This window comes from Phoca vitulina, unplaced genomic scaffold (assembly GCF_004348235.1).
Source record: "Phoca vitulina isolate PV1807 unplaced genomic scaffold, GSC_HSeal_1.0 scaffold33, whole genome shotgun sequence".
NCBI classification, from domain to species: domain Eukaryota; kingdom Metazoa; phylum Chordata; class Mammalia; order Carnivora; family Phocidae; genus Phoca; species Phoca vitulina.
In genome coordinates this window covers 1,508,101-1,533,562 of record NW_022589736.1, presented here as the reverse complement: position 1 = coordinate 1,533,562, position 25,462 = coordinate 1,508,101, and the positions used below count along the sequence as shown (strand labels likewise).

The following is a 25,462-nucleotide window of genomic DNA, read 5'->3' as shown; positions in this document are numbered from 1 at the left end:
CAATGAAGGCTTTGCTCAGAGCTCAGGACCAGTACTCCCCCAGGTCAACATAAACACAAAAACTGCAGACCAAGATGTCTTTCAGATCTAAGGAGTATCCTAATTTTTATGACTCATTTTACAGTATGTGAACTCGTAGTGGTGGCTCAGGTCATCCTGGCCTTTCTTCCTTTCTTTTTTGGTTTCTGGATTTGCAAAAGAATCCAGAGTGATCACCAGGGGCAGAGGAGGGGAAGGTGTCCAGGCAAGCACTGACTGGGCCCCTTCCTTCTACAGGACACTTGGGCACGGGCTCAACCCGGAGGTCATCCTGGTATTTCTGGGTCCCTTGCATCTCTCTCATCCAGAAGTGACCTCCCACCCGCAGAGTGGGGTGAGGGCCTCCGAAGTCACTGACCAAAGACCTGAGTATCATATGCTTCCAGGCTAAACGATACTGTGAGGAAAGCAAGGTTATCCTGAAACCATTCTGCTTGCTTTTAGAATACAGGGCTCCCTGCGGGGGACCTCGCCCCTTCGTCCAGGCTCCTCGCCGCTGCGGGGGCCTGGACACTCCACACTGCACTCTGACCCCCGGTGTCAGCTGTCCCGATGCCAGTCCAGTTCCGACACCCTCTGCCTGGGGTCGGCCCCATCACCTGTCCTTGTGACTGACCACTCTGGATCAGGATGCCCACAACTCTCCTCAGCCCCAGCCGCCTTCTAGAACAGCTCACAGGGCTTCGGAAAGCACTTACTTACATTTACCGATTTATTACATAACAGACGATAGGGCAAAGAACACAGACAGCCAGAGACAAATCAGGTGAGGTCCAGGAGAGTCCTGAGCTCAGGCAGGTGCCACCTTCCCAGCACAGAGATGCTACCAACCTGTACTTTGGGGATTTCCATGGGGTTCATCCCATTAACTCCATCTCTGGCCCCTTCCTGCCCCCTGGAACATGTGGGGTGGCACAGAGAGTTCCAAGCTTCTAACCGTGGCTTGGCCTTCCCGGCGCCCGGCCCCCGTCCAGGAGCTATGAGAAACCCACCCAGAGTCACCTCCTCAAAACAAAAGATGTTTTTATCACCCAGGAAATTATAAGGGTTCTAAGAGCTGTGTCAGGAACAACATACATGTTTTCTAGGATTTCATAGCCTGATCCTGTTGAGGAACATCAGCACACGGTGTGTTCTGGGCAGACAGAGCCGGCCCGCGGCCCACACTCAGGCCCCAAAGCAGGGAGCGTGCCGTGGAGATGCTCCTTCCCTCCCCTGCTCAAAAACAAGGGAGTCCAACCCCAGACAGAGTCCTCAAACCCAGGACCACGTCTACACACAATGAGACCCCAGGTGCTTCTCCCCAGGCGTGCCCGATGCACGGATACGGTCAGTGCGGCAGGAGTGAGTCTGAGGATGCACTAGAGGCTCGTGGTTTTGTGCCGAACCTCCACTTACTCTGTTCACGGTGCAAAGGAAGTAGCGGGGGACGAGTGCTGTGCACAAGTCAAGATCTGGGGTTTGACGTCGATCCTTACAAACGACGAGACTTGGAGCGAGGGGGAGACTGAGCCCTCCCCACACAGCTCCCCCGCGGTGTGATCTCCTTCTCCAGACCTGGTGCCCTGGGGTGGCCGGTGACACCGCCGCCCCCCCGCCTGGCCCTCCCAGAGGGGCCGCTGCAGCAGGAGAGCTCAGGGGGGCAGCTGCCGGGCTGGCTGTGCCCCTGAGCCGCCACCAACACGGTACACGCGGGGCCCCAGAGATCAGAGCTGGCCCACAAGAGAGCGCTGGCCTGCTGGCCTTTTATTCTAGTGGAGATGAACTCACAGGAGCGTAAGCTTTCCGAAGTGAAGGGCTCCGTGGCACTCAGCAAGGTCACGAGGTTGTGTGACCATCAGCTCCGCACAGTTCACACGTCCATCCCCCCAGGAGCTCGCCCACAGCCCCGGCCCCCACTCTGCACCCTAGCAGGCCAACTTCTTAAATTGCAAAATAATTAAAAAAAAACAACAACATAAAAGACGCCCTCACCAGACCCCATGTGCAGGCATGGGCACGCTGTTCCGGCACCGTCCCCCAAGGGGCCCGGGGCTTCCATCCTGCGTGTTGCCTTCCCGGGTACAACCCCCCGAACCGGCTCCATTCAGCCCAGGCCCTCAGGGAGGCCAAGCCAGTGGCCCTCTGACCACCACCTAAGCACACGACTGCCACGGCCCCTGGGAGCCACCAAGAGGAGAGAGGGAGGGCTTCCTGCCATGCCCAGCGCTGGCTAGGCTACGGGCCGGCTGGTGGTCCGGAACAATCCCCCGCTTGGTCCGCCAGGGGACACTTGGCTGGGAGTGAAGGGGGGGTCAGCGGCACAGGGACTGGGCCCCACCAGGGCTGCACAGTGAGGGAAACCTGTGTGCTGTGGGCACGGGGACGCGAGCAGGGATCACGCTGGATACCCCGGTGCTTCGGAGCCAGGACCGCGGGGACACAGCAAGCACATGACCATTCTGGGCTCCGGGCTCAGACACACATGCAGAGGCCACTGTGTGCGGACCCACGTGGAGCGCAACCACGGCCAGGCCACCTCCGGCACAGGACACAGGGAGGCGCAGAATGGACCGCGACCGGGCGTCTCACCGGCCGGGCTCCTTGCAAGTAAATTCCACCCAGTTTTTCTCACCTTTCCTGTGTTCCTCTTTTTTTTTTTTTTTTTAAAAAAGCACCAAGTGGAAAGGTGGGTGGGGAAATGCCCTGTGCTTCCCATTTCCTCCTATGTGGGCACTTTCCCGGCCACCCGAACACTGAGCCGCCTCCGTCCTGCCGCAGGGGTGGCTCTCGCCCTCTTGCAAGCATCCAGCGGGAGCAGACGGAAGGAGCCTACTGCACAGCCCGCGGGACGGGCGGGCGCCAGGGCGGAGCCTCCTCCCGCTCAGACACGAGGGCCCTGATGCGAGCACCCCAGATCTCTCCGTGCCTGAAGCAAACCTGCAGCGCCGGGGGCCGCCCTCCTGGCCGCTATTGAGGGACCAGCCCTGCCAGGACACCGCCCCTCCCGCCACGGCTGTCTACCCAGGAGGAGCCCCACCCAGACTCGGGGCCCCTTCTTGACGCTCAGCCCGACACCGCTGTCCTGCGTGGCCGAAGCGTGTGTGTCTGGAGAGGCTGGGTCAGCCCGCCCAGGCCAGAAGCCCGCCAGGCTCTCACGGACTTCTAGAAGGAGCCGCCGACCCCACAGGCAGACCACTTCTGTTCGTGTCCCTAGGCGCTCATGCCTCAGGTGCTGTCCACTTACGTGTGCAGGCTGGCCGCTGCTGGCCACGGAGCTGCTGGTGGGGGCAGGGGCCAGGTCTCGGCAGCCCCAGCCATTGGCCATCCCGAGGCTCTCTGTCAAGAAAGGGAGGCAGAGGGCTTTGAACGACCGCGGGCTGGAAACAGCTGTGTGCAGGGTGACCCGGTCCCAGGAGCCCCCACGCAAGGGAGGGAGGGAGGCCTGGCGACAACAGTCTTCCCAAGTGACGGGAGGGGGGATGGGGGCGGCGGCAGTGCCACGACAAAGACAGGAAATTTCAACAAGACTAGCCAACCTCCCCGTTAAAATGAAAAGCAGAAGGGGAAGCTGGAGTTTGCGACTGTCATCACTGAGCCAGAAGCCTGGGCCCCGCAGCGCAGGGCAGCCTCTGACCAGGGCGGGGGGCTGGCCCGACGTGCCCAGAAGGCATGCCAGGGGCTACCAGCCCCCCTCCTGCTGCAGACGAGTGGCAGGCATCGGGCACTCACTGTCCACGTGTGCGAAGGCGCAGAAGGGACCCCGCGGGCAGTAACCGGTTTGGCGCATGTCGTTGCACTTGGTGGATTTGTAGATCTAAGAAACAAAGTAAAACAATAAAATCGATACAGTTTAAATATGAAACACGGGCACCTGGGTAGCTCGTCAGTGAAGCTTCGGCTCTGGGTTTCGGCTCAGGTCATGACCTGAGGGTCGGGCTCCCCGCTCGGCGGCTGGGAACAGGTTTCCGCAGGAAGCCAGGAGCTGCTGCATCACAGCGCAGAGGGCCCTGCTCCAAATCTCAGCGGGGTTTCCTGAGAAGGGGGTGGGCACGTGGCCTGTGCCTCACATGCCGTGGTCCACGATCCCCTGCCTTCCACAGAGCAGGTCAGACTGTCCTTGAAATCACACGGAGTCAACTGACCACTTGGCGTTTCCTGAAGAGGCACCCAATTCAGGGCTTGGTATACAGCAGGCACTCAAGCAATGCCCCTGATACGAGTACATGCATGAGCTCCATGGCCAGCCCTAACCCACTACACTTGGGTCAAAAATACTCTCATGGTGCCAACGACACTTGGTTCTGGCCACCAGCTCACCAGGACCCTCGAGGGACAGACCCCAGGCCCCTCCGCACCCCTGCCAGATCCCAATCGACACCCTCAGGAAGGCTTCCCCGGCCTCCCGCCTCCCTTCCCCCACAAATGCCACTCCCCTGGGCTCTTCGCCCTCCTTCCCTGGGGCTTCAAGGACCCTGGGCCAGGAGCAGCCCTCCACCAGAACAAGATGAGTCCCGCTCCTGATGGGCCAGCACAGGCCACAGGGCAACCCTCCGCCCAGGCCTATCACCTGGCCTGGGCACTGACAGGTCCCCATTTCCTGCTCTCCAACTTGACTGCTCCACCCCTGCCCCCTGCTCTCCCCACACAGCCCCCCTCCTGCAAGCGAGTTTGGTTCACAGGGATCGGCACACCCCACCCTCTCTGCCTGTCCTCCTGGCGGGAAGCCTGGCCCTGGGCCTCCACCCCCCACATGCCCTGGTCCCCACATTGTCCCGCCCCCTGAAAGGGGCTGATTTGCTGGCATTCTGCTTGTTTTTTAAAAAATTATTTACTTGACAGACAGAGAGCACAAGCAGGGGACTGGGGCAGAGGGAGAAGCAGACTCCCCACTGAGCAGGGAGCCCGATGTGGGGCTTGATTCCAGGACCCCGGGATCATAACCTGAGCCAAAGGCAGATGCTTAACTGACTGAGCCACCCAGGCGCCCGGTTTTGTTTGTTTTTTAAAGATTTATTTATTTATTTATTTGAGAGACAGAGAGCAAGCACGCAAGCAGGGGAAGAGGTAGAGAGGATCTCAAGCAGACTCCCTGCTAAGTGCGGACCCCCAATTACAGGGTTTGATCTCACAACCCTGAGATCATAAGCTGAGCCGAAATCAAGAGCTGGACACTCAGCTGACCAAGTCACCCAGGCGCCCCTGCTGGTTTGTTTTTAACACAAATCCAAGTTTGCACTGCTTAGCTCAGCTTCAGCTGACCACACCCCGTAAGTTCCAAAGAAAGGACTGGCCTTCACCGGCTCCTGGGGGGGTGACCTCTGAGCCCCTGGAACATCCTGCCTGGGAAGTGTCTCCGTTTACCTGGTTGTGGGCCACACCAGATGGTAACAACGTGATTTATGGTGGTGGCTCTGGGCCATGCAGTGTCAGCTCAGCCTCTGGAGGGCTGGAAACCGAGATCAGCCACGTCCACGTGACCCCTGATAAAAATCCTAGACACTAAGGGCCAGGGGGTCTTCCCTGGTTGGTGACACATCACTGCCGGAAGAAGTGGGCGCTGTCCACATGACCCACTGGAGGACAGAGCTGGGCGTCGGTGCCTGTCTCCCAGGGACCCTGCCCTACTCAGGACCCCGCCCTCAGCGGATTTCGGCCTGCATCCCGTCAGTTACCACTCTAACTGTGGACACCACAGCACTGCTGAGCTCTGTGGGTCCTTCTAGCAAGTCACAGGACCTGAGGGTGGTCCCCGGGGACCCCAGACACAGGAGTGCCGCACTCGCACAGGCTGGGAGCAGGGCTGTGGCTCCCGTGGCAGACGGGCTCCTACCTCGGGGTGGAACTGCTGCTCCGCGCGAGAATGGCAGTACTGACAGCTGTCCCCGCTGTCACACCTCGCGGGCTCGCCCCACTCGTCACCGTGCTTCACGCTGGGACACGGGGTGGACCTGGGGGGACGGGGCGGGGTCACCAGGGACACAAGAGCAGGCATCCTTCCTGCACACCTGGGGCTGCCCATCCGTCCAGCTGTCACGGGGCTCCCCTCGCATGCAGGATGGTGCGCGCGGCCCCAGACGCACGCCTCTTTCCTTACCAGGACACGCAAAAGCAGGCTGAGCGCCACCTAAACCCAGACAGGACTCAGGAGGCCTGTTTTTATTTTCCACAAAACATAAAGTGAGGCTGAGTCAGAGCCCCATGCTGACGTGAGGAGCATGTCAGGGAAGCAGCCGGGGAGACGGGAGGCCGGGCCCAGCCTCGTGCGCTGCGCGCTCCCTCGAATCTGAGATGTTTGATCCCACAGTCTGAAAACCCAACCCAAATCCTCATTCTTCTGGGACTTACTGGCAACGTTATTCTCATTTCTTTGGATTTACGGAAAAAATTAACAGCAGAAAGAAGTAAGATTTTACTATTATTTAGCACATTTGCTATCCCTTCAATACACGGTAAATTCGTTTTATCTTCTCCAGCTTACCTCCGGTGAATAACACCTGGAGGCTACGAATGTGCGGCTCCCTGCCCCTCAGCCCCGAAACGACAGAGAGAGAGGACCCTGGCTGTCACGGACCAGCTCGCCATGAGCGCGGGCACTCTCGGGCACATGAGGCAGCATCGAATCCATGCAAGAAGATGGCAGGGCTCAGGCTGGGACGGGCCCCGCGCCCCAGGGGCTCACCTGTACTGGAACCTCCTGGGGTTTCGCCGTCGGTCCCGGCTGTTGTGGTAGTGCGGACACGCGTAGCCCTGGCGACACAGGCGCGGGGGCTTCGGGCACTGCTCCGTCTTGTAGCTGCCCAGCACGAAGTTAGTGTCTGAAAAACAGGGGTCCACGTGGGAACGTGTACACGTGCTCACACGGCCAGGGGAAGAAGTATCCCCAGTATCCGTAGACGGATGAACACAGTGTGTCTGCCCCACAGCCATGCACACCCGCTACAAACCAGATGAACTCGAGAACCTGCTGATCAGGGACAGGCCAGACACAGGAGTCTAGCGACCGTGTGATTCCACCACAGGAAAGGTGTGTGCGGCAGATCCGCAGACAGGAAGGACAAGGGTGCAGTGGGGGAGAGGGTGGGGCTGACCGTGGGGGCCAGACAGAGTCTCAAACTAGCTCCCAACAGGGCTGCACGACCCCAAACATACTGAAAACCCCTGAAACAGACACGTTAATCCTGATGTAAACGATGGACGTTGGATGATAAGGGCACGTAGTCCTTGTCGGCTCGCAGGTGTGGACACATGTCCCACAGCGGTGGGGAAGGAGAGCACGTGGAGTCACAGGGTAGGTGGGAACCCTCCGTACTTTCCCATAGTGGAACCTAAAACTGCCCCCAAAATAGGTCTATTTTTTTAATGATTAATTTCATGCTCTTTGAATTTCATCTCAAAGCAAAAACAAGCCAAAAAACCACTGGGGTCATTTAAAAGCAGGAACTAATGAGAGGATATTCCTAAAAATTATACCATTCTTGGGCTGGTTAATAACGGACAGCACTGAGCTCCATGCGAGGGACAGAAAGCAGCAGTGGGAGGGACAGCCCAGCCCAAGAGCCCGGAACCACGCCACCTGGCCCTTAAGAAACGTCTCCAAGTCCAGCCGCACCAAATTCAATGTCAAATACGTCATCAAAAGACAAGAAAGGTAAACCACACAGGAGGGTGTGGAGAGAACAAAAGGAGTTTGAAGAACAAAAAGGCCGACTTTAAGAAAATTATAGAATATTGATTCCCAAGTATTGACTGCTTGCCCGGTAGACACAAGGTCCTGCCGAGTGCCACGAAACAGGCAGAAATGAGCTGTTCACAGCAACCAGGAGACATAGGCTCCTCGATGCCTTCAAAGCTGCAAAGTAAACGTGAAGGCCAGGCGTCCAGAAAGTCGCCTGCGAGCGTTGTCCCAGCTCCTGGGGCGGTGAGGACGTGGTCTGCACACACCCAGGCGTGCAAACGCACACCAGAAGAAGCACACACATCCCACGCTCACGGCAGAAGGCAACCAAAACACAGCCTATGACCCCAAAGTCCTTCAGGAGGCAACGGACACAGGAACGGTGGTCTATCCCAACAGTGGGCTAGAAGTGGGGAGAAGACATGCGCTAGCGAGCCAGGATGATGTGGCTCCAGAGGAAAGAAGCCCATCTGAAAATCTACATCCCAGATGATTCCAACTACATGACATTCTGGAAAAGGCAAAGCCATGGAACAGAACGATGGCATAAAGGGCCAGGGGTCGCCAGGGGCTGGGGCAGTGGTGCCAGCCTGTAGGACCCTGTAGGGCAGACACAGGACTGACTTGTCCAAGCCCATCCCCCACCCCCAGGCCACCAGGAGCCCTGAGGGAAACTGTGCTCAGTACTTAGTGATAAAGTATCCATCTTGGTTCCTTGACTGTAACAAATGTATCAGGTCAGTGCAGGTGTTTCTAACACGGAAGGGGGGGGAACGTGGGAACTCGGTCCTACCTGCAACTTTTCTGTAAATCTAGAGAGGCCCCAAAATAAAATCTACTAATGAAAAAGCCAAACCCCACCTCAGCCCAGCTCTGGGACAGGAAGCCCAGGAAGGAGCTGTGCCCGCGACGCAATCCCCTCCCTGGTGGCAGCCGGCGGCTGACCTCACCAAGGAGACGCCGCAGTAAAGGTCAGAGCAGCCTTGGGGACCAGACGTGTGGGTTCAGATCCCACTTGGCGGCCGCTACCTGAGGGACTGGGGGTAATGTACGCAACTGGAGACTCAGTTTCCCCATCTGGTCTCTGAATGAAGGGGGTGAGGTCCACTGTGTGGTCATTTTGCAGACAGAGACGAATGCCCCCTGCCCCCCTCCGTGGCGGCCTCGGGGTTACCTTGCCACCGGGGGTCCTCACCCAGGATCTTCTCAATCATGGCCTGGCTGGCCAAGACCCCGGGCTGCAGGTCAGGGATGCCATCCGCACCGCAGAGCTGGCCGTTCTGCAACGCTTCCTGGGCCTGGAGCTCCCTACAATCAAACCACACGGTGGTCACTGCTCTGCCGCGTGTCTGCCTCAGCCCTTCGGGAAGGGGAGACAATCGTTTGCTTCTGTCACTCTGTGCAGCTACCTAGAAGGTTCCGGACGGGAAGGCCTCGGGCACAACCCTAAATCCAACACCGTCAGAACCGAGTTGTGTGTTTAGCGAGCATCTGGACGCCTCCCTCGAGCTCAGCCCCGCGAGCTCCCACGGCCACACGCGTCAGGAAGGAAACCATCTCATCAGGAATGAAGTCAAGGCCGGGAGAGAGCGCTGCTGTGGCCGGCAGCGCCCACAGCCCCGGGAAGGGAGCGCGGACACCCCCACGCACCTGATGTCGCACACGGGTGGCCGCAGGTCCAGCGGGCCGTGAGCAAAGGCGCAGTGCAGCCCGTTCTTCACGCAGTGGCCCCGGGCATCCGTCTCGTGGATGCACGTGCCCGTCTTGTAGTAACGCAGGTGGTACTTGCGCTCAGTGTCCCCGGTCGTCCGGTGCAGGTACGGACACCTGGGAAGCAGAGGGGCCAACACAGGCCATCTGAGGCCTTGGGGCTGGGGGCACCCTCAGCATCAACCTGCCCCACCCCACAAACACCTGCTCTCACCATGGGACTGCCACCCCTGGCAGAGCACCTGTCCCCAGGGCACTCAGACCCCCACAAATCCCTCAATACATGTGGTAGAAAATACAATACCGGATTTCCCTGAAAATCACCCTGCATCATGTTGTGAATATGGACAAATGAGGCTCCCCCCTTCGATACAGCTGTGCCCTCACTGTTCCTGACAAGCGTTATCAGATGAGGGGTTGGTGGTCACTCCCATCCCACCCAGGGACTTCTGGGGACCCCTCGAGGGAAGGAGGGGCCTACACCTGGCTAGAGGGGGACGGCGGTGGGACAAGAGAGAAGCAGATGCAGGGGGATGGGCAGGATCACGTGCAGGTGCCAAGCCACTCACTCCTGGGGGAGTCCACGCGGCTCCCCAGGCAGTGAAGGGCTCACGCTGCAGGGGGGTGGCTAGCACACGTGGAGACGGTCCCCGAGCCCACCTCGAGGTCGATCAGTCCCTCTAGACAAGAGCCACAGAGAAGAGCGAGGAAAAGGAGTCTGAGCCAGCCATGTCCCCGAGCCACAGAAGGAGTGAGGTGGGAGCCTGTCACTGCCTGTCCCCTCCAGCAACGGCCGGGGAGCACCACGTGAGGCTCGGGTAAGGCCCAGTCCCACCTCACTGCCCTATGAGGTTCCCCACATGGAGCACGGACGAGACCCAGAGAGAACGACTCGGGGGCTGCTCACTCTCAACTGCTATCTCCCACGATAAGGACATGCAGACTCAGCCTTGGCAGAGAGCACCCCAGACCTTTTGGGGCACCTGGGGTGTGCACAGCACGAGGAGACAGACAGGACGCCATGCCCACGAGGCTGGGTCCTTTGGAACCAACCAAGCAACCACCGAAGGAGAAGCCAGCGGGCGGGCCGGGCAGTTCTGCTCCCGAGGTGCACCCAGAAACGCCGGAAGCACAGGATCCACGACAGCCTCGGCCTCAAACAACCCTGATGCCCATCAACTAATGAGCGGGGAAGCAAAGGGGGGCCCATCCAGACAACAGGACGTTACTCAGCCTTAGAAAGGAAAAACATTCTGACGTGTTTTACAACACATACACCTCGAGGACATTCTGCTCAGTGACAGAAGCCGGACACGAAAGGATGAAGGCTCCAGGCAGTCCTAGGAAGTCAAAGAGCAACAGGGGATAGCGTGGGCACGAGCAGCTCGGGGACCCCCGAGGACTGAGTGCAGAATGGGCACATCTCCTATGTGCAAAGCTGGAAAGAATCTGGAAGCAGACAGTGGGGATGGGTGCACAACACGGTGAAAGTCGTCACCGCCACTACCCTGCACTAAGAGACACCGTTAAAATGGCACATTTCACGTCATACGTGTGTAACCCTAATCATCGACAAAGCCCACTGGGACCAGAGAAAAGGGAAAGGAGAGAGATTTGATCTATTCCTACAGAAAAGTGCGCTCGTGCAGCGTTTTCACATCTCAACACCGCCACGTCCCAGCGCTGGTCTGTGACTCAGTTTTGGGCAGCCAGGTGGCCGAGGCTGTCACGGAGAGCTCAGCCACGCCGGACAGCCTGGGGGAGAACACGGGGCCCCGCCCCTGCTTTTCACGTGACCGAACACCATTCGCAAAGGGCACCAACCGTGCTCCCTGGAGGTGCCCGCCTGACCTCCCATCCCGATGTCTCAATGTCACGTCTCGGCCCTCGCTCGCTTCCTAGCGGCCCCTCGGGGGAGTGCTAAGCACCCTCTGGTTTCCTCTCTGGTGCTGTTGCCAAGGCAACCAGAGCCCAGCCCAGTCCCCCTGCCCGGCCCTGAGCACTGAGCATGGAGCACCGAGCACGACCACTGAGCACCGAGCATGACCACCAAGCACCGTGCATGGAGCACCGGCCACGGAGCACCAGCCACGGAGCACTGACCATGAGCAATGAGTACCGAACACAACCACTGAGCATGGAGCACTTAGCACCAAGCACCAAGCACGACCACCGAGCACCGACCACCGAGCACCAACCACGAGCAACGAGTACCAAGCACAACCACTGAGCACAGAGCACCAAGCACCGAGCAGGCACTATTATTTTACTCTGGGCATGACCTCAAGACACTGGAGGGCTCTTAATGAAGGAAAACGGCTCCACCTTTGGAAGGTCTGAGAGGGGAGGGGAGGCCTCAGACAGAACACAGCGGGAAAGCCAGAACTCTCCCTGGGGCAGGAAAGAGCCAGGGTTCAGCCCAACACTGCATGCAGATTCTTCCTCGCAGGAGCCCGCCGCACCCACGATGTACCCAGGTGTGACTAGGTTCTGCCGAGCACCAAATTCAGGTGAGCCCTTTGGTTCTCAAGCCATCTGCCACGATTAGTGACCAAACAATGCAATTCAACCAGGGTTCCATCACGGGCATGATGCAGCATCACGCTAGAACCTGGGAGCCAGGAAGGGGGGAGCAGGAGGAACAGACCGGGGGCTCAAGACTGCCCCTACCTCTCCAGGAGAGCCTGAAGTTAACCCCTCCCTCTGGCAGCCCTCACCAAGATGGATCTGCAAAGGGGACAGAGGTGGCCCACCAAGCCCATCCCCACTGTGCACCAGCACCGGCCAGGAGCACACTAGGGTGTGTGTCAGAAGCCCCGGAGGGGCTGGCCAGTCCCAGAGGTGATGCTGCCGTCCAGGTGGGAGCCTCAGATCCCACCTGCAGGACGACCCCAGGTGACGTCGATGCTGCTGTGCTTTAGGGGATGCTCAAGTGCAACCTGACTCCTTGCCCACACCCAGGGGGCTCAGACATGGGGGGGAGACCTGAACATAGCACACAAATAACTGAGGCGCAAGATGAACAAGCCGAGTAACTGGATGCAGCCACGGAACACGGATGACAACAAACATGAACAAAAGGAGGACCCGTGGGCCGCAGACAAGTGGGGGCAGGGAGGTGGGGGATGGGCAGGTGGGGCTTCCGGGGAGAAGCTCGAGTGTCATCGCACATGCGCCCCTCCTCTTGGACGCTAGGGGAGGGGGGCTGCCAGCTAACCCCTGTTGACCACGTCCATCCCCTCAACTCTGCACCGCCAGTCTCTGGACCTCGGAGCCAGGACAGTGACCCCTCATTAGCCCCAACAGGGACCATCAGTACCAGCAACAGGTGTCACTCCTCCCTCTGCGCCTGCAAAGCTGACACCCCATCTGGAAGACAGAAGGCTCCGCCCGCCTGTGTGGGACCTCCCTGTGCCAGGGGCCTCCTCCTGGTCGCCTCCTCCATCCTTGCAACTTCGCTCTTCGGGGCTCTCCCAAGCCAACCCAGTCACCTGATGTAATCCGCTCAAGCTGGCTAATGTGTCCCCTAAAAGCCTGTGTCTTCCAGACCGTAAGTAGCCCCCTGACTACAGGCTGTTTGGCTCTAATGTTCAGGACCTGCCTTTGGCTTTCACCCCACCCCAAATGCCCAAGCAGAGTTCCCTGGTGAGACCAGCTTGGAGCAAGCTTACAGCTACCCTGCAGAGAAATTCACCCAAAGCTGAGGGCCCAAACACTCGGGTCTTCGCGCAGAAAGACCAGAGAGAAGACAGGTGTGGTGCAGCAGACGCTGAGGACAGCCGCTCTGGGCCAGCAAGCTCCCAGCGGCACACCAGGACGGTCAGGGGAAAGCCCATGGAATCACACACCAACAGGCCACCTGGCCCAGGGCCTGTGTCCCCACAGACTCCAAGGGCAGTGGGGAGGGGGCTGTGGGGGAAAGAGCCTGGCCTGCCACGGGAGCCCTGAAGATATAAGGCCACAGGAACGGGTCGGGTCTCTCTCTTCTTCAGTGAGAAAATCTGTAATGGGGTAGGGAGGACCACTCGCCAGGGCAGGAGGCAGATCAGCAGAGGAGACTGGTTACTTTGTACTTGACATAGTTGGGGGCTGCTTGATTGTTTTCCCAATGAAAATGTTCTCCAGGAGAAGCCCCGCAGACCCCTGGAAGCCCGCCTCTGCGAAGGCACCTGATCATCCCCAGGAGCGCGCCGTGCTCTCGGGCAGCGGGAGGGGCCAACCACACGCGGGTTCCAGGTGCGAACACTCACACCAGCCCTGCGGGTCGGCGGTCTGGCGAGTGCGGGGCAGCGGGGGTGGAGCAGGGCCCGCGGGGGGCCTGGGGCTGTCCACACCCAAAGCCTCTCTCAGACCAGCTTTCGGGATGGGGCCGGACCACGAAAACCCTCCGGACAGAAGTCGCTTTCCTTGAAGCCCAGCCTGAAGCCCAGCCTAAGAAGTACCTGAGATGGATCCTCACAAGTGGGAACACCGACCTGGTGGAGCTGGGCCAGACCCTAGGTTCGTAACCGGCGTCCTGCACCGCCCGCCCTCTCCGTGGACTTCCAAATACGCACCCCGCGAAGCCGACCCCGGCGTCCCTGCCGCGCCGCGGGGAGGCTCGTGGCCGCGGGGCGGAGCGGGAGCACGTGACCCGCACGGCCAATCGCGGCCGGCTCCGGGGAAGGGGCGTGTCCGCCAGAGCGGACCGCCCCCAGAGAGCAAGGACCGCGGGCGGCCAGCGCAGACTGACCTCCCCCGCCAAAGGGGAGTCCGCCCGCCGAGAAAAGGGGGTCATAGCAGAGGTGCCCCTGGGGAGGGGGAGATGACAGCGGGAGGTCTACCCAGAGGTGACACAGGGAGCACCACGGGGGGCGAGGGGGGCCCGGAGGGAAGGGGTGATGGTGAGAGGGAAAGGGTGACCACCCGCCAAGGAAAAAGGGTGGGGGAGGGGGGCCACAGGAGGAGGGGTGACAACGAGGGGAGAAGGTGACCGCCAGCCTAGGAAGGGCCGTGACAGCAGGGGTGCCATCCCTCCAGGGTTCCCCCGTCCTGTCCTGCCCCACAGCTCAGCCACAAGGCGCCCTCAGCCAGCGCCAAAAACAATGCTGGATGCTTGTGTCACCCGACAAGGCCTGAAGGGTTTTTGCTCTCTCATAGTGTTCATGCTTTTAAATAACAGATTGGTAGTACATATGCCCCAACCAGAACTCTCAAGAACCCAAGAACTGAAATAAAAGGCAGGTTCTGTCCTTGCTCTGAAAGGAACTATCTACTTACAAATTCCATGACGATGCAGCATAAACCAGACTATGTAGTCCCATGGGACAAACTCTGGGCCATTCCACTTGGGGATGAGAAAACCCCTCTCCCATGGAGTGGAGGAGGACTAAGGAGAGATCCCCAGGGGAGACATCTGCCCCACCAAACACTTCCTAAAGGGCTCAACACAAGGGACAAATCTTTACTCAGACATGTGACTTTCTCACTGTATGCAGGCTCACAGGATGCGGCCGCAACAGGAAAGGGCCAACAGGCAGCTCACTCCCACTCATCCTGGTTCTCAATGATGACCTCTATGTCATTTAGATTACACATTAATATTCCTGTAATCAATAACTGCGTGCTATTTAATTACTACTGAGCCCAGCTGAAATGACCACGTGCAGGTAGGTGTCCAGTGCCGATGCTTCATCCTGCAAGAACTGGTTGCCACCCTAACGCCCAGCAAAGGGGCTGAGTCAATACCAGGACATGCAGACTCCAGAACCCCAAACAGCTGTGCAAACAGGCTTTGTCCACATGCATTAAGAGCATTAGTCAGGGCGCCTGGGTGGCTCAGTCGTTAAGCGTCTGCCTTCGGCTCGGGTCATGGTCCCAGGGTCCTGGGATCGAGCCCTACATCGGGCTCCCTGCTCCGCGGGAGGCCTGCTTCTCCCTCTCCCACTCCCCCTGCTTGTGTTCCTGCTCTTGCTATATCTCTCTCTGTCAAATAAATAAATAAAATCTAAAAAAAAAAAAAATCATTAGTGAATACTGTCAGTTGGTCCTTTGTACTGACTGGGCTCTAGGACGGAGTCAAACATGCCAGGTTACTGGATCCCTGCACCAGGGTCAAGCAGCAGTGCTCCCCCCACTCCGGGTAACTCAGGACCCAAGGCCCAGGGGGGTGACTGACGTGGCCAAAGAAAACGGGGGACCTGATGCCAGGCCTCAGCTAGTAAACACATCCCTTCTGAACACCTGCTTACAGAAAACATCAGCTCAAAAAGCAATTAAATAGGGACACCTGGGTGGCTCAGTCGTTAGGCGTCTGCCTTTGGCTCAGGTCGTGGTCCCAGGGTCCTGGGATCGAGCCCCTCATAGGGCTTCCTGCTCAGTGTGGAGCCTGCTTCTCCCTCTCCCTCTGCCCCTCCCCCAATCTTAAAAAAAAAAAAAACTTTACAGGAGCATAACTCCATCTTAAAAGAGGAGGAGCTGGGCACATTTCTTCAGCAGGCTTCAAGCTGCCTTAACAACAATCCTATTTAACTATCTGGTGTTCAGCTACACTTTCAGTAAGTGTGTAAGTGTATGAAGTTTATGATAACGCATGGATGAAAAGTTTACTCCCTGGCCTGAGCATCTTTAGAAAATGAAGGACAGCAGACATCACGCCACTCTCCGTGCAGCAGAGTGAATGGGGTCTTCCAAAGGGAGCATTCCTGGAGACCCAGCTCCTTTCAAAGGATCAGGGAATGGAGCCTGAAGGACCTCCCTCAAATCAGCGCTGGATCTGAACAGAAGGGGAGCAAGCAGCGGTTTTCGGAGGGCCTGGAGCTCAGGGAGGCTACCCCACTTCCAGGCAGAGATGGATCAGCCCTCCTCCTGCCTCAAAGGGTCCAGGAGAAAAGTGCAAAACCTCCGGCTACGAATTTCTGCCCACTCTGTGAACACACACTCTGCGCTTGCCTGTTTCCCAGTCTACATATTGCTAAATAAATACATCTGTTCATAACACCATGAAGAAACTTGTAAGAAAAAAGCCAACCAAAACAAAACTTTAGTTTCTTAAACTTTAAAAGTGCTACGGAAAAGGCAGTCTACAAATAAGATAACTTTCCTATCAATTTTTTTTAAAAAGTCATATAAGTAAGCCACAAGAAAGGAAACGTTCCAGATATAAGTTACACAGTGTGAGCAAGCATTCTAGCACACTCTCTGACCCACAGCTAGAGTGGCCCTACACCTAACAGGTGCACCTTATGAGGGTTGGTTCTAATGCAGAGAAGGCGGGGAACTGGGTCCAACGTGGGCAGGCCAGTGGGTTTGCACCATGCACGGGGCGTCCCTGAGACACACAGCCCTCAAGGCAGAGAAAAGCCTGCCCTCCACCGGCGGCCGCGGGAAGGCTTCCGAGGGAAGACAGGACCCGCTCTGCAGGCGGCCGCCCGGCCCCGACACACACTCACTCGTCGCCGTCGGGGCACACGCCGCTGGCCTCGTCGTACTTGGAGCAGTACACGTCCGGACTGTAGTTGAAGGTGCCGTCCCGCCTGCGGAGCGGTCTGCGCCGACGCTGATTTAGGAAATGCCAATGGAAACAGGTAAATGGCCTGTGCTGGGCGCACTTGTGCTGCACAAACAGGGCGCACTGCTCTGTCCTAAACTCCTTTAGATACCTAAAAAGACAAACAGCGTTGCGGGTCGCTTCCGCCGCCACCGCCGCCGGCGGGCGGCCTCGGGGACTCGTGGGCGGGGACCGGACCCCGCAAGCCAGGGTGCCCCAAACTCAGGAGCAGCCCCCACTCTGAAGGGCAGATGACCCCAAACGGCCGCCCCCCATCCCCAGAGCTCCCTCGGATCCCAGGCACAGTCCCCGACCCCAAGCGCAGGCAACCATCCCCGACCCGAGGTGCGACCCCCCCGCACTCCGAGTCCAGACGGCCGCCCCACCCCACCCCCAGCCGGGGCACGATTCCGGACCTCGTCCGCAGCACACCCCATCCCGGCCACTGACGTGACCTCCAAGTTCAGGCGCGACGCAGCGACCCGAGGCGCGTACCGACCCAGGGCAGAGGCAGCCCGAGTCCAGATGGCCGCCCTCCCTCCGAGCCCAGGCGCGGCGGTCCATCCCCTACCCGAGGTTCGACGCCCGACCCCGAGCGCGACCACCCACTCCAAGTGCAGACGGCCGCCCCCCCCCCAGCCCGGATGCGATTCCCTGGGCCCGGTCCGCAGCAGCCCCCATCTCGGCCACTGACGCGACCCCCAACTTCAGGAGCGACACAGCGACCCCAGGCACGCCCCTATCCCCAAGCTCTGGCGCCATCCCTGATCCCAGGCGGAGGCACCGCGGGTGCAGATGGCCGCCCGCTCCCTGATCCCAGGCACATTCTCCGCAAACCCCCGACCCCCCACCGGAGGCGCGTGGACCCCCGCCTCCTGCCGCGCTCCTCAGCCCCCGCCCCCAGGTGCCGCACTAGACCCTGGGTGCCGCCTTTCCACCTCAGGCGGCGGCAGCCCGCGTTGGACGGCGGTCAACCCGCCCGGAGCCCGGGCGCGGGGCGGGGGGCGGCGCGGGGCCCCAGGCCGCACCGGCGGCGGCACCCAGGCCCAGGGGCGCGGGGCGCGAGCCGGGAGGCGCACGGGGCCGCCCCCCGCCCCGCTCCCGTCCCCGTCGCGACCGGCCCGGCCACTGACCTGTAGTGGGTCGGCTTCTCCGTCTGCGGGGGGGACCCGCTCAGCGCCGCCGCCGCCGCTTTCGAAACCGACGGCATTTTCAGTCAAAACAATGCAGCGCGCATGCGCCAGGCGGGCCCGCCCCCGCCCCTCCGGATCTCCCCCCGCGCCGAGCCCCCCGCGCGCCCGCCCGCCGGCCCCGCCCCCGCCCCGCCCCGCCCCGCCCCCGCCGGCGCCCGGCGGACCCCAGACCCGCCTGGCGACCGAGCCCAGCGTCCGGCTTGGCAGGGACACGCCCTGAGCGCGCCGCCCCCGCCAACGCGGGCTCCCCTCGTCCACGTTCATCCCAGCCGGCGCTCAAGCGAACCCCGGCCCACCCCTCAGCGCCCTGCGCGACCCGGAGCAGGTCCCCCGCGTGGAGACAGCGGGCTGGCTGCTCATACTAGCACTCCACTCATTCATCGACTCTAACGCCCGGGCTGGGTGCGGAGCTGCAAGGAATGGACGCAGTTGCTTAGGGGTGGGTGCGGGAGATGTGGGGGGCCATGCGCCACTGCTTATGGCTACCCAGCTTTCTTTTAAGAACAGGTCCCCAAATTAGATTGTGGTCATAGCTGCCCCAAGTGAATATATGAAACATTTTTTTTCATTATATACTTTAAGTGGGTGAATTGAATAGCATGTGAATTATGTATCAAGAACGCTGATTTTAAAAAAGAATCCAAAAAGCTCACAATCAAGGGGGAGTCACACGCCCTTCCCGTCACCAGCAGGGTGCGTGGGGACGCACGGGGGGTGGGCACTCCAGGAAGCAAGCAGCAGCAGCAGGGTCCTGCCCAGGTGACCCCGGAGGAAGGAGGGTGTGCACTTCAGGAGGGAGAACCTAAGCCCAGAGCACACTGTTTTGTAAGTATGTGGCATGAGACATTTTTTAAAATGTTCAACCTGGCTGGTAATTAAAAATTTTCTTAAGAAGCGAATTTAAAATAAGGCAGAGCCCACGGAGTGGGCAAACGTTTTCTGAACAGAAACCCGCAACGCTGGTGACCTGCAGCAAGACAAGCCCTTGAAGAAGTGTGGCTGGGCAAGGACAAAAACAGTTAAATAATAAAAGGCTTTACGTAACAGTTTACCTGTCCACCTGCTCTGCCCCCATGCCTTTGAAAAGCCCAGGTCAGGGAGGGCCTACTCACACTGTCGCCAGCTGGCCTTGGTCTTCCGTTTGCTCATGACAAGGCCCACCCGTGTCTGGGGTGTGAAGTCTGGAACCAGAACACCCCTCGCTGGCAGCTGCCCTGGAGATACTCAGGATTTGTTCCCATGTGGTACACGATGTATCATCAAAAACAGTACTACCCACCCTTGTGTTTTGAGAAGCTGTGTATTTATATACACACAAAACAATCTGGAAAGGTAAACAACAAAGTTTTCACAGTGGTTAGCTCTAGGTGGTGGGATTTTTAGTGTTTCTGATTCTCTTCCTTTTGCTTATTACAGTATCTAACTTTTCCAGATAAATCACATTGCTTTTGTCACATGAGAATTAATTTTAATTAAAACAAAAATTCTTGGGGCGCCTGGGTGGCTCAGCTGGTTAAGCGTCTGCCTTTGGCTCAGGTCGTAATCCCAGGGTCCTGGGATCGAGCCCAGCATCGGGCTCCCTGCTCAACGGGGAGCCTGCTTCTCCCTCTGCCTCTCCCACTTTCTCTCTTTCTCTGCCTCTCATGAATAAATAAATAAAATCTTAAAACAAAACAAAACAAAAAAAATTCTTTTCATTAGGTCTGACGTTTTTTTCCCCTGCAGGAACTAGTGAGAGAAAAGTAAGGGTTCAGGTTTAAATGACTTGCTCAAACAAAATAGTTCACAATTAAACAGACAACCACCATGCCAGGTTAGGGAAAGGACGGCTTACTTCTTTGTTCCCACTGGGATAACAATGCAGCCTGAGATACAATTAGGTCAGTCTTTCCAAACCTCGACCTGTGTTTAAATAATGAACATACTTGTATCGGTTCCACTTCTGTAACGAGCCTAATTTACCCAGGTGGGCCGGACACTGAGAGTACTCCAGCATAGAGACCCTTCCGGAAGCCAGTATGCTGGCAGGTAACCAGCAGCCTTCCAACACCTGAATGAAAGAAACCTCCAGGTAACTTTGGCACCACAGACATGCCAAGATAAAACCTTCCACTAGAAGCATAAGTAAATAAAAACCCTCGTTTTGTGCATCTTATATTTAATTCAGAATTAAGCAGTTTCTTACTAAGTGGTACTTGAAAAGCATATCATTTATATACCCAAAAATATTGCCTGCAATTTGTCAAAAAAAAAAAAACAAAACTTATCAGTCTTATTCTGTTCAGAAAATTGTCACCTTGCTAAAAATAAAAATTTGTAGAGCTGAGAAAGTTATTTCTGGTATCCTTTGTAAATTCCACAATTTACATTTAGATTTCTTTCCTCAGTTCCTATTCTGGAAAAAACAGAAAAACAAAGGAACTGGAAAGGACTAAAAGTCTCCCCCCCCCTTTTTTTTTAATGAAATGCAAAAAAGGGGAAGAGATTGGCTTAATTCCATGTTACCAAATTAAAATGTATTGCCAGTTTGTAAAACTAACATCAATTTCTACGCACTACAGTACATTGCAAATCAAAGTTTAACTTTTCTGCCAGTTATTCTGTCTCAGAAAGCAAATGACCTGCAAACAAGTGTCACCAGAATTGCTTTGGAAACATGATCACGTTGTCGAAAGACACACCAGAAATTCAACAGCACACAATGCAACCGAAAACCTTTTCTGGGGATCTGAAAATGAAATGTCTTTTGGACGTATTCGTTGGGCATCAAGTGTTCGGAAAAGAGCCGGTTCCGACGTGACGACGTTCTGCTCTGCCTTCAACGCGGGTCAGCGTGGCCAGGTGCGCCGAGTCCTTCACTCCGGGGACGCGTATAACCACGGCAGAAACGGCCAAACGCGATGGCAAAAGCGTCAGGGCGGCTGCCTGTACCCTCGCCGTTAGCCTCCGCGAGCAGCCTGCTAAGTTCTCGCCTGGTGGGAAGCCGGAGCTCCAGCCTCCTGCAAACCATCGCCCGGCTCCGCCTCCTCTTCTCCCAACACCTGTTTCAACCACCCGTCCGCGCCGGTCTCCTGCCTAAAGAAGCACCAGACGACCAGAACCGTGAGGGAGAGGCTGAAGGGCAACACCCTCCACCAGGGCCGTTGCTGCTCCTTTCCCAGGGAATGTTGCACCGTCCAGCGGGACGGATGGGCTCTGCTAGAGGAGAAGTGAATGGGACGGTGAGGGTGGTCCTCTTCCTCGGCCGCGGGCGGGGCCTGAGCCCGGCCACCGAGCGGCGGCTGGTTTCGGGAAGCCCAGCGCACGAACCTAAGCGCCCGGACGGCCCTGGAAGAGAGACAGCCGTGAGCGCGCCCGCCAGTGGCTCCCGCCCTCGGCCCCTCCAAGAAGCCGCACAGCTCACCCGGCGGCCTGCACACACAAGACGCCGCACATCGCGACTAGGACTCCACACTCGGCGCCGGGGCGCGGCCTGTTTACGTCACTTCCGATGCGCGAAACCGGAAGCCGGACGCCGCTCGAGGCCTCCGTTCACGACTACAGAACGTGGGTCCACTCGCGCGACGGAAATGACGCGCACTCTCAGGCGGTCTCTTCCGTCGCAGCCAGCCACCCTCGGCAGACCGCCAGAGCATGCCGGGAAGTGTAGTTCGCTCCCAGCCCGAAGAGGAAGGAGCCGTGAGGAACCTGGGTGCAGGGCCCGGCTGGAGCGAGATCGTTGCCCTGGCCCCCACGCACCCCGCACCCTTCCCGCGGTGCAGGCGCAACCCCGGGACCCGTGCGGCTGCGTGACCGCAGGCCCTCGCCCACGTCCTGGCGGTCTGCGTTGCTCCGTGCAGCGCACCCAGAGCGGCGTCTAGCCCCAGACCGCTTTGCGGGGCGGTGTTTCCGCGCAGTGCTCGGCCTCTGGGCCGCGGTCCGTCAGCCGGCGCCGCAGGGCACGCGCACGGCGCTCCCCGCGCGGCCGGCCTGCTCGCCCGGGGCTCGCGGAACACGTGCTCGCGTGCGCGGGGCGCAGCGCGCTGCCTCCTGGGACACCTTCCCGCCCGCTTTCCCGCCCGCCTTCCCGAGTCAGGCCGGGCGGTGTCTGTCGGGCTGTCCCGGGGCTCTGTGCTCCGCCCGGTAGGGAAGCTCCTGGAGCTTTTGTCCTCAGGACAGACTGGCCTTGGTGTGGCTAATCTTTCCTGTCAGAGGACCACGCAGGGCGTCCAGGCATCATCACAGACGTTGTGGGTGTGGGTGTGGGTGTGGGTGTGTGTGTAGGGGGGTGACTGGTGACAAAATCAGATCAGGAGGCCACCTTGTGAACTGTGATGTGCTCCCTCCCTAATTCAGCATCTTTGCCTCTGGAGCGCCCCTCTCCTGCACCTGCTTTCTGGAAAAACACCAGACCGGTTCTGTGACTCGCCCCCGCCCCGCCCCGCCAGGGACTCTCCAGACAGTAGGGCGAGGGTGGCAGGCTGGAGATGTTCCCAGCGCAACAACATCTGGGAGTCCCCCGACCTTGGGAAGCCAGCCCCTGATGCCCTGGGCTCAGGTCCCAGCCCAGGACTGTGTTCAGAGCTACTGTGTCAACAGAGGCACCTGTGTGTCCGGGTCCTCCTCGCTGGGCCCCACCCCACCTGTTCCACCCTGTCGATGCAAATGTACCAGCGAGAACGCTCGAATATAAAAAGAAAATAGAGAGTTTTATTCAAACCCGAGTTAGGAGAGCTGCCCGGGAAACAGATATTCACTGGGAAGAAAGAGTTCTGGAGAATGAACTGTTTTTACAGAGTTATATACTTTTTTACGTCTTGTAAAAGCTCAGATTATAGATTAGTGTATAAGCAAGAATTATGAATTTTAACTTCGAGGAATGCAGGAAGCAGGAGTGTGGATGATATCTCAAAAGACAAGAGGGTTTTCCCTTAGGCAACTCATTCGCAAAGCAGATGTAACAATGCGTGTGTGGCGTGTGTGGCGGGCCTTAAGTCAGGCTTTGGGTTTAAACAAAGTTTATGTGAAGTCATCCTGATACAGAAATCTAAAATGGCTTCCCTTGTATATCAGACCTTTAGAGAGTTTTCCTCTCATCTACTTCAGAACCCCATCCAAAATCACTGCCAAACCAACTCACCTACAGGCAACCCCAGGAGCCCCTGCTGCGGACTGGAGGAGGGGACTCAAACTGTGGGAGAATGAGGCAGAATCATCCTGGTGTGCAGCCTGGAGGGCTTCCTGGAGGAGATGGAAATCAAAGACCTCTGAGTTTAGGGGTGGACCTGCTCAGTGGGGAGTCCGCTCAAGGATTCTCTCCCTCCCTCTCTTTCTGCCCCTCCCCTGCTCGTTCTCTCTCTCTCTTGTGCACATGCTCTCTCTAATAAATACATAAATCTTAAAAAAAAAAAAGCAAATCCATGTGTCCAAATGACCCCCCCTCTGTCCCCAAATCCTGCTGCCACTTGGTCTCCATTGTAGGTGAAAGCACTATGCAAAAAACAAAAAAACATAGGTCCTGTAGAGTCTTTTTATTTTTTTAAAGATTTTATTTATTTACCTGAGAGAGAGCGAAAGAGAGCAGGCATGAGTGGGGGATGGGGTGGGGGAGGGGCAGAGGGAGCCGGAGATCATGAGCTGAGCTGAAGGCAGACGCTTCACCGACTGAGCCAGCCAGGCGCCCCGGTCGCATAGAGTCTGAAGAGGGCAAGACCCCCTGGCCTCTGGGAGCTGGCCTGGTGCTCATAGCTGGGTCTCCTGTTGGACATAAGCAACTTCCCAGGACAAGTGTGTATCAGGCCACTGCGTGACTGCTCGTGACGAAACAAGACCCTTCTGTAATCACATCTGAACACACAAAATACAGACACAGCCCAGATTAGACCCGACACCTCCCCCTGTCCTGGCTGATGGAAAGGACACCGTCCTTTGCCAAGCACGGCCAGAGCCCCCACCTCGTCTGCCCTCCTTCTGGATAAGATGCATTAGGTTGCCGTACGGGGTTGAACTCTGTCCCCCCAAATTCACATTCACCTGGAACCTCAGCACATGACTTTATTTGGAAATAGGGTCTTTGCAGATGTGGGTCGAAGGAGGTCACCCGGGATTGGTGGGGGGGGGGGGCCTAAATCCAAGGACTGGTGTCCTCCTAAGAGAAGGAGAAAAGACACAGAGACACATGGGGGAGGCCATGCAGAGAGGCCCCAAGCCAAGAAGCATCGAGGATTGCCAGCAACACCAGAAGAGAGAGAGAGAGAGAGTCCCGGAACTGACCCTCCCCTGGACCCTTGGGAGGGTGGCTGTGCCAACACCTTCACTTCAGACTGGCCTCCAGACTGAGAGAAGAACTTGCTGTTGTATTAAATCACCCGGTGTGTGTCATGGTGGCCCCAGGACGCCTGGTCACAGAGCCCCCTGGGTACCAACAGCAAGCAGCCCAGAGCCAAGCCCCTCGCATGACACAGGCCCGAACCCCCAGCCCTTTCCAACGCCCTCCTCCTGAGGCAGCCACGCCCCCCCTCCCCGACCCCAGCACTCCCCTGGCAGGGCGCTGGGTGACAGGTGCCGGGGGCTGGGCTGCCGGGCGCTGCCGGCTCTGGTCTGGTCCGAGCCCCCCTCCCCCACCCCCTCAGGGCATAAACCAACACCTCGGCCTTCATTATCTCAAAGCACACAGAGAAACCTCTCTGGGGTCTAATGTCTCGCTAATGGGCGGGGAAGACCCAGCCCTTGTGCGCCCAATGGCAGGGCTGGTTCACCTGAGAGCTGACATATTGGGGCTATTGATTTTCCCCAGGAAGATCAATATGGGGTGCATGGGGACAGGCAGGTCCACGCCTTCTGAAGAGCAGAGCCTCTTCCCCAGGGACGGAGGCCTGACCACAGGGGCAGGGACTGGCGGGGGCAGCGAGGGCCGAGAGCTCTGTAAGGCCAGGCATGGCCCACACTGGAGCTGACTGGGGAAAGGTGCTGGGACATGTGCGGGGGCCCAAGCCTGGCAGCCTGAGTGCATCAGTCCCAGCCCCACTCCAGGGGTCCCGGTGGGCAGCGGGGGGTCTTGGGACACCCATGTCACTTGGCCTGGCCCTGGTCACCCAACACCTGGCTGGACTGTGTGCACAGTGATTCTGGGAAACTGTGTCTCCACCAACCCAGCCTTGCCAGTAACAAAAGCCAGAGTTCAGCCTCCACTCGCTGGACTCCTGTGTTCCTCTTGAACATGGCTCAGATTCAGGAGTGGCACGGATGGGGATAATTCATGCACACCCCTACTAAGACCTCACACCTGCTTCTTAAATCCCTCTCATGCCTGTCCCCCACCTTTACTCCCTCAGGCTCTGCTCTGTGCGGCCCTAT

General features: G+C 58.2%; 2 protein-coding genes across 2 annotated transcripts in view; both read right to left on the bottom strand.

Moving 5' to 3' along the window:
• Nucleotides 1-18,149, bottom strand: part of UNKL (unk like zinc finger) — a 34,325-nt gene extending 16,176 nt beyond the window's left edge. The window contains exons 1-8 of the mRNA XM_032425710.1: nt 18,068-18,149; nt 16,837-17,046; nt 9,347-9,523; nt 8,871-9,004; nt 6,701-6,836; nt 5,852-5,969; nt 3,751-3,835; nt 3,266-3,357 (exon numbers count right to left, since the gene is read on the bottom strand). Coding sequence (XP_032281601.1) covers nt 3,266-3,357; nt 3,751-3,835; nt 5,852-5,969; nt 6,701-6,836; nt 8,871-9,004; nt 9,347-9,523; nt 16,837-17,046; nt 18,068-18,144 — 1,029 coding nt within the window. The 5' untranslated portion in view covers nt 18,145-18,149. The remainder of the gene's footprint in view (nt 1-3,265; nt 3,358-3,750; nt 3,836-5,851; nt 5,970-6,700; nt 6,837-8,870; nt 9,005-9,346; nt 9,524-16,836; nt 17,047-18,067) is intronic.
• Nucleotides 18,150-19,768: 1,619 nt separating this feature from the next.
• CUNH16orf91 (chromosome unknown C16orf91 homolog) lies at nt 19,769-21,602 on the bottom strand. Its single transcript, XM_032425750.1, has 2 exons — nt 21,531-21,602; nt 19,769-21,454 (listed from the first exon to the last, which is right to left on the bottom strand). Exons 1-2 carry the CDS (start codon nt 21,560-21,562, stop codon nt 21,088-21,090), a joined length of 399 nt encoding a protein of 132 aa, XP_032281641.1. The 5' UTR covers nt 21,563-21,602; the 3' UTR covers nt 19,769-21,087.
• Nucleotides 21,603-25,462: the final 3,860 nt, after the last annotated feature.

What these genes read in the sequence shown, in the direction of transcription:
- CUNH16orf91 (XM_032425750.1), bottom strand. Translation starts at nt 21,562, where the DNA reads ATGTGCGGCGTCTTGTGTGTGCAGGCCGCCGG. An exon ending in TTGTGTGTGCAGGCCGCCGG is followed by an intron (nt 21,455 to 21,530) that starts GTGAGCTGTGCG and finishes TCTCTCTTCCAG; the next exon opens with GGCCGTCCGGGCGCTTAGGT.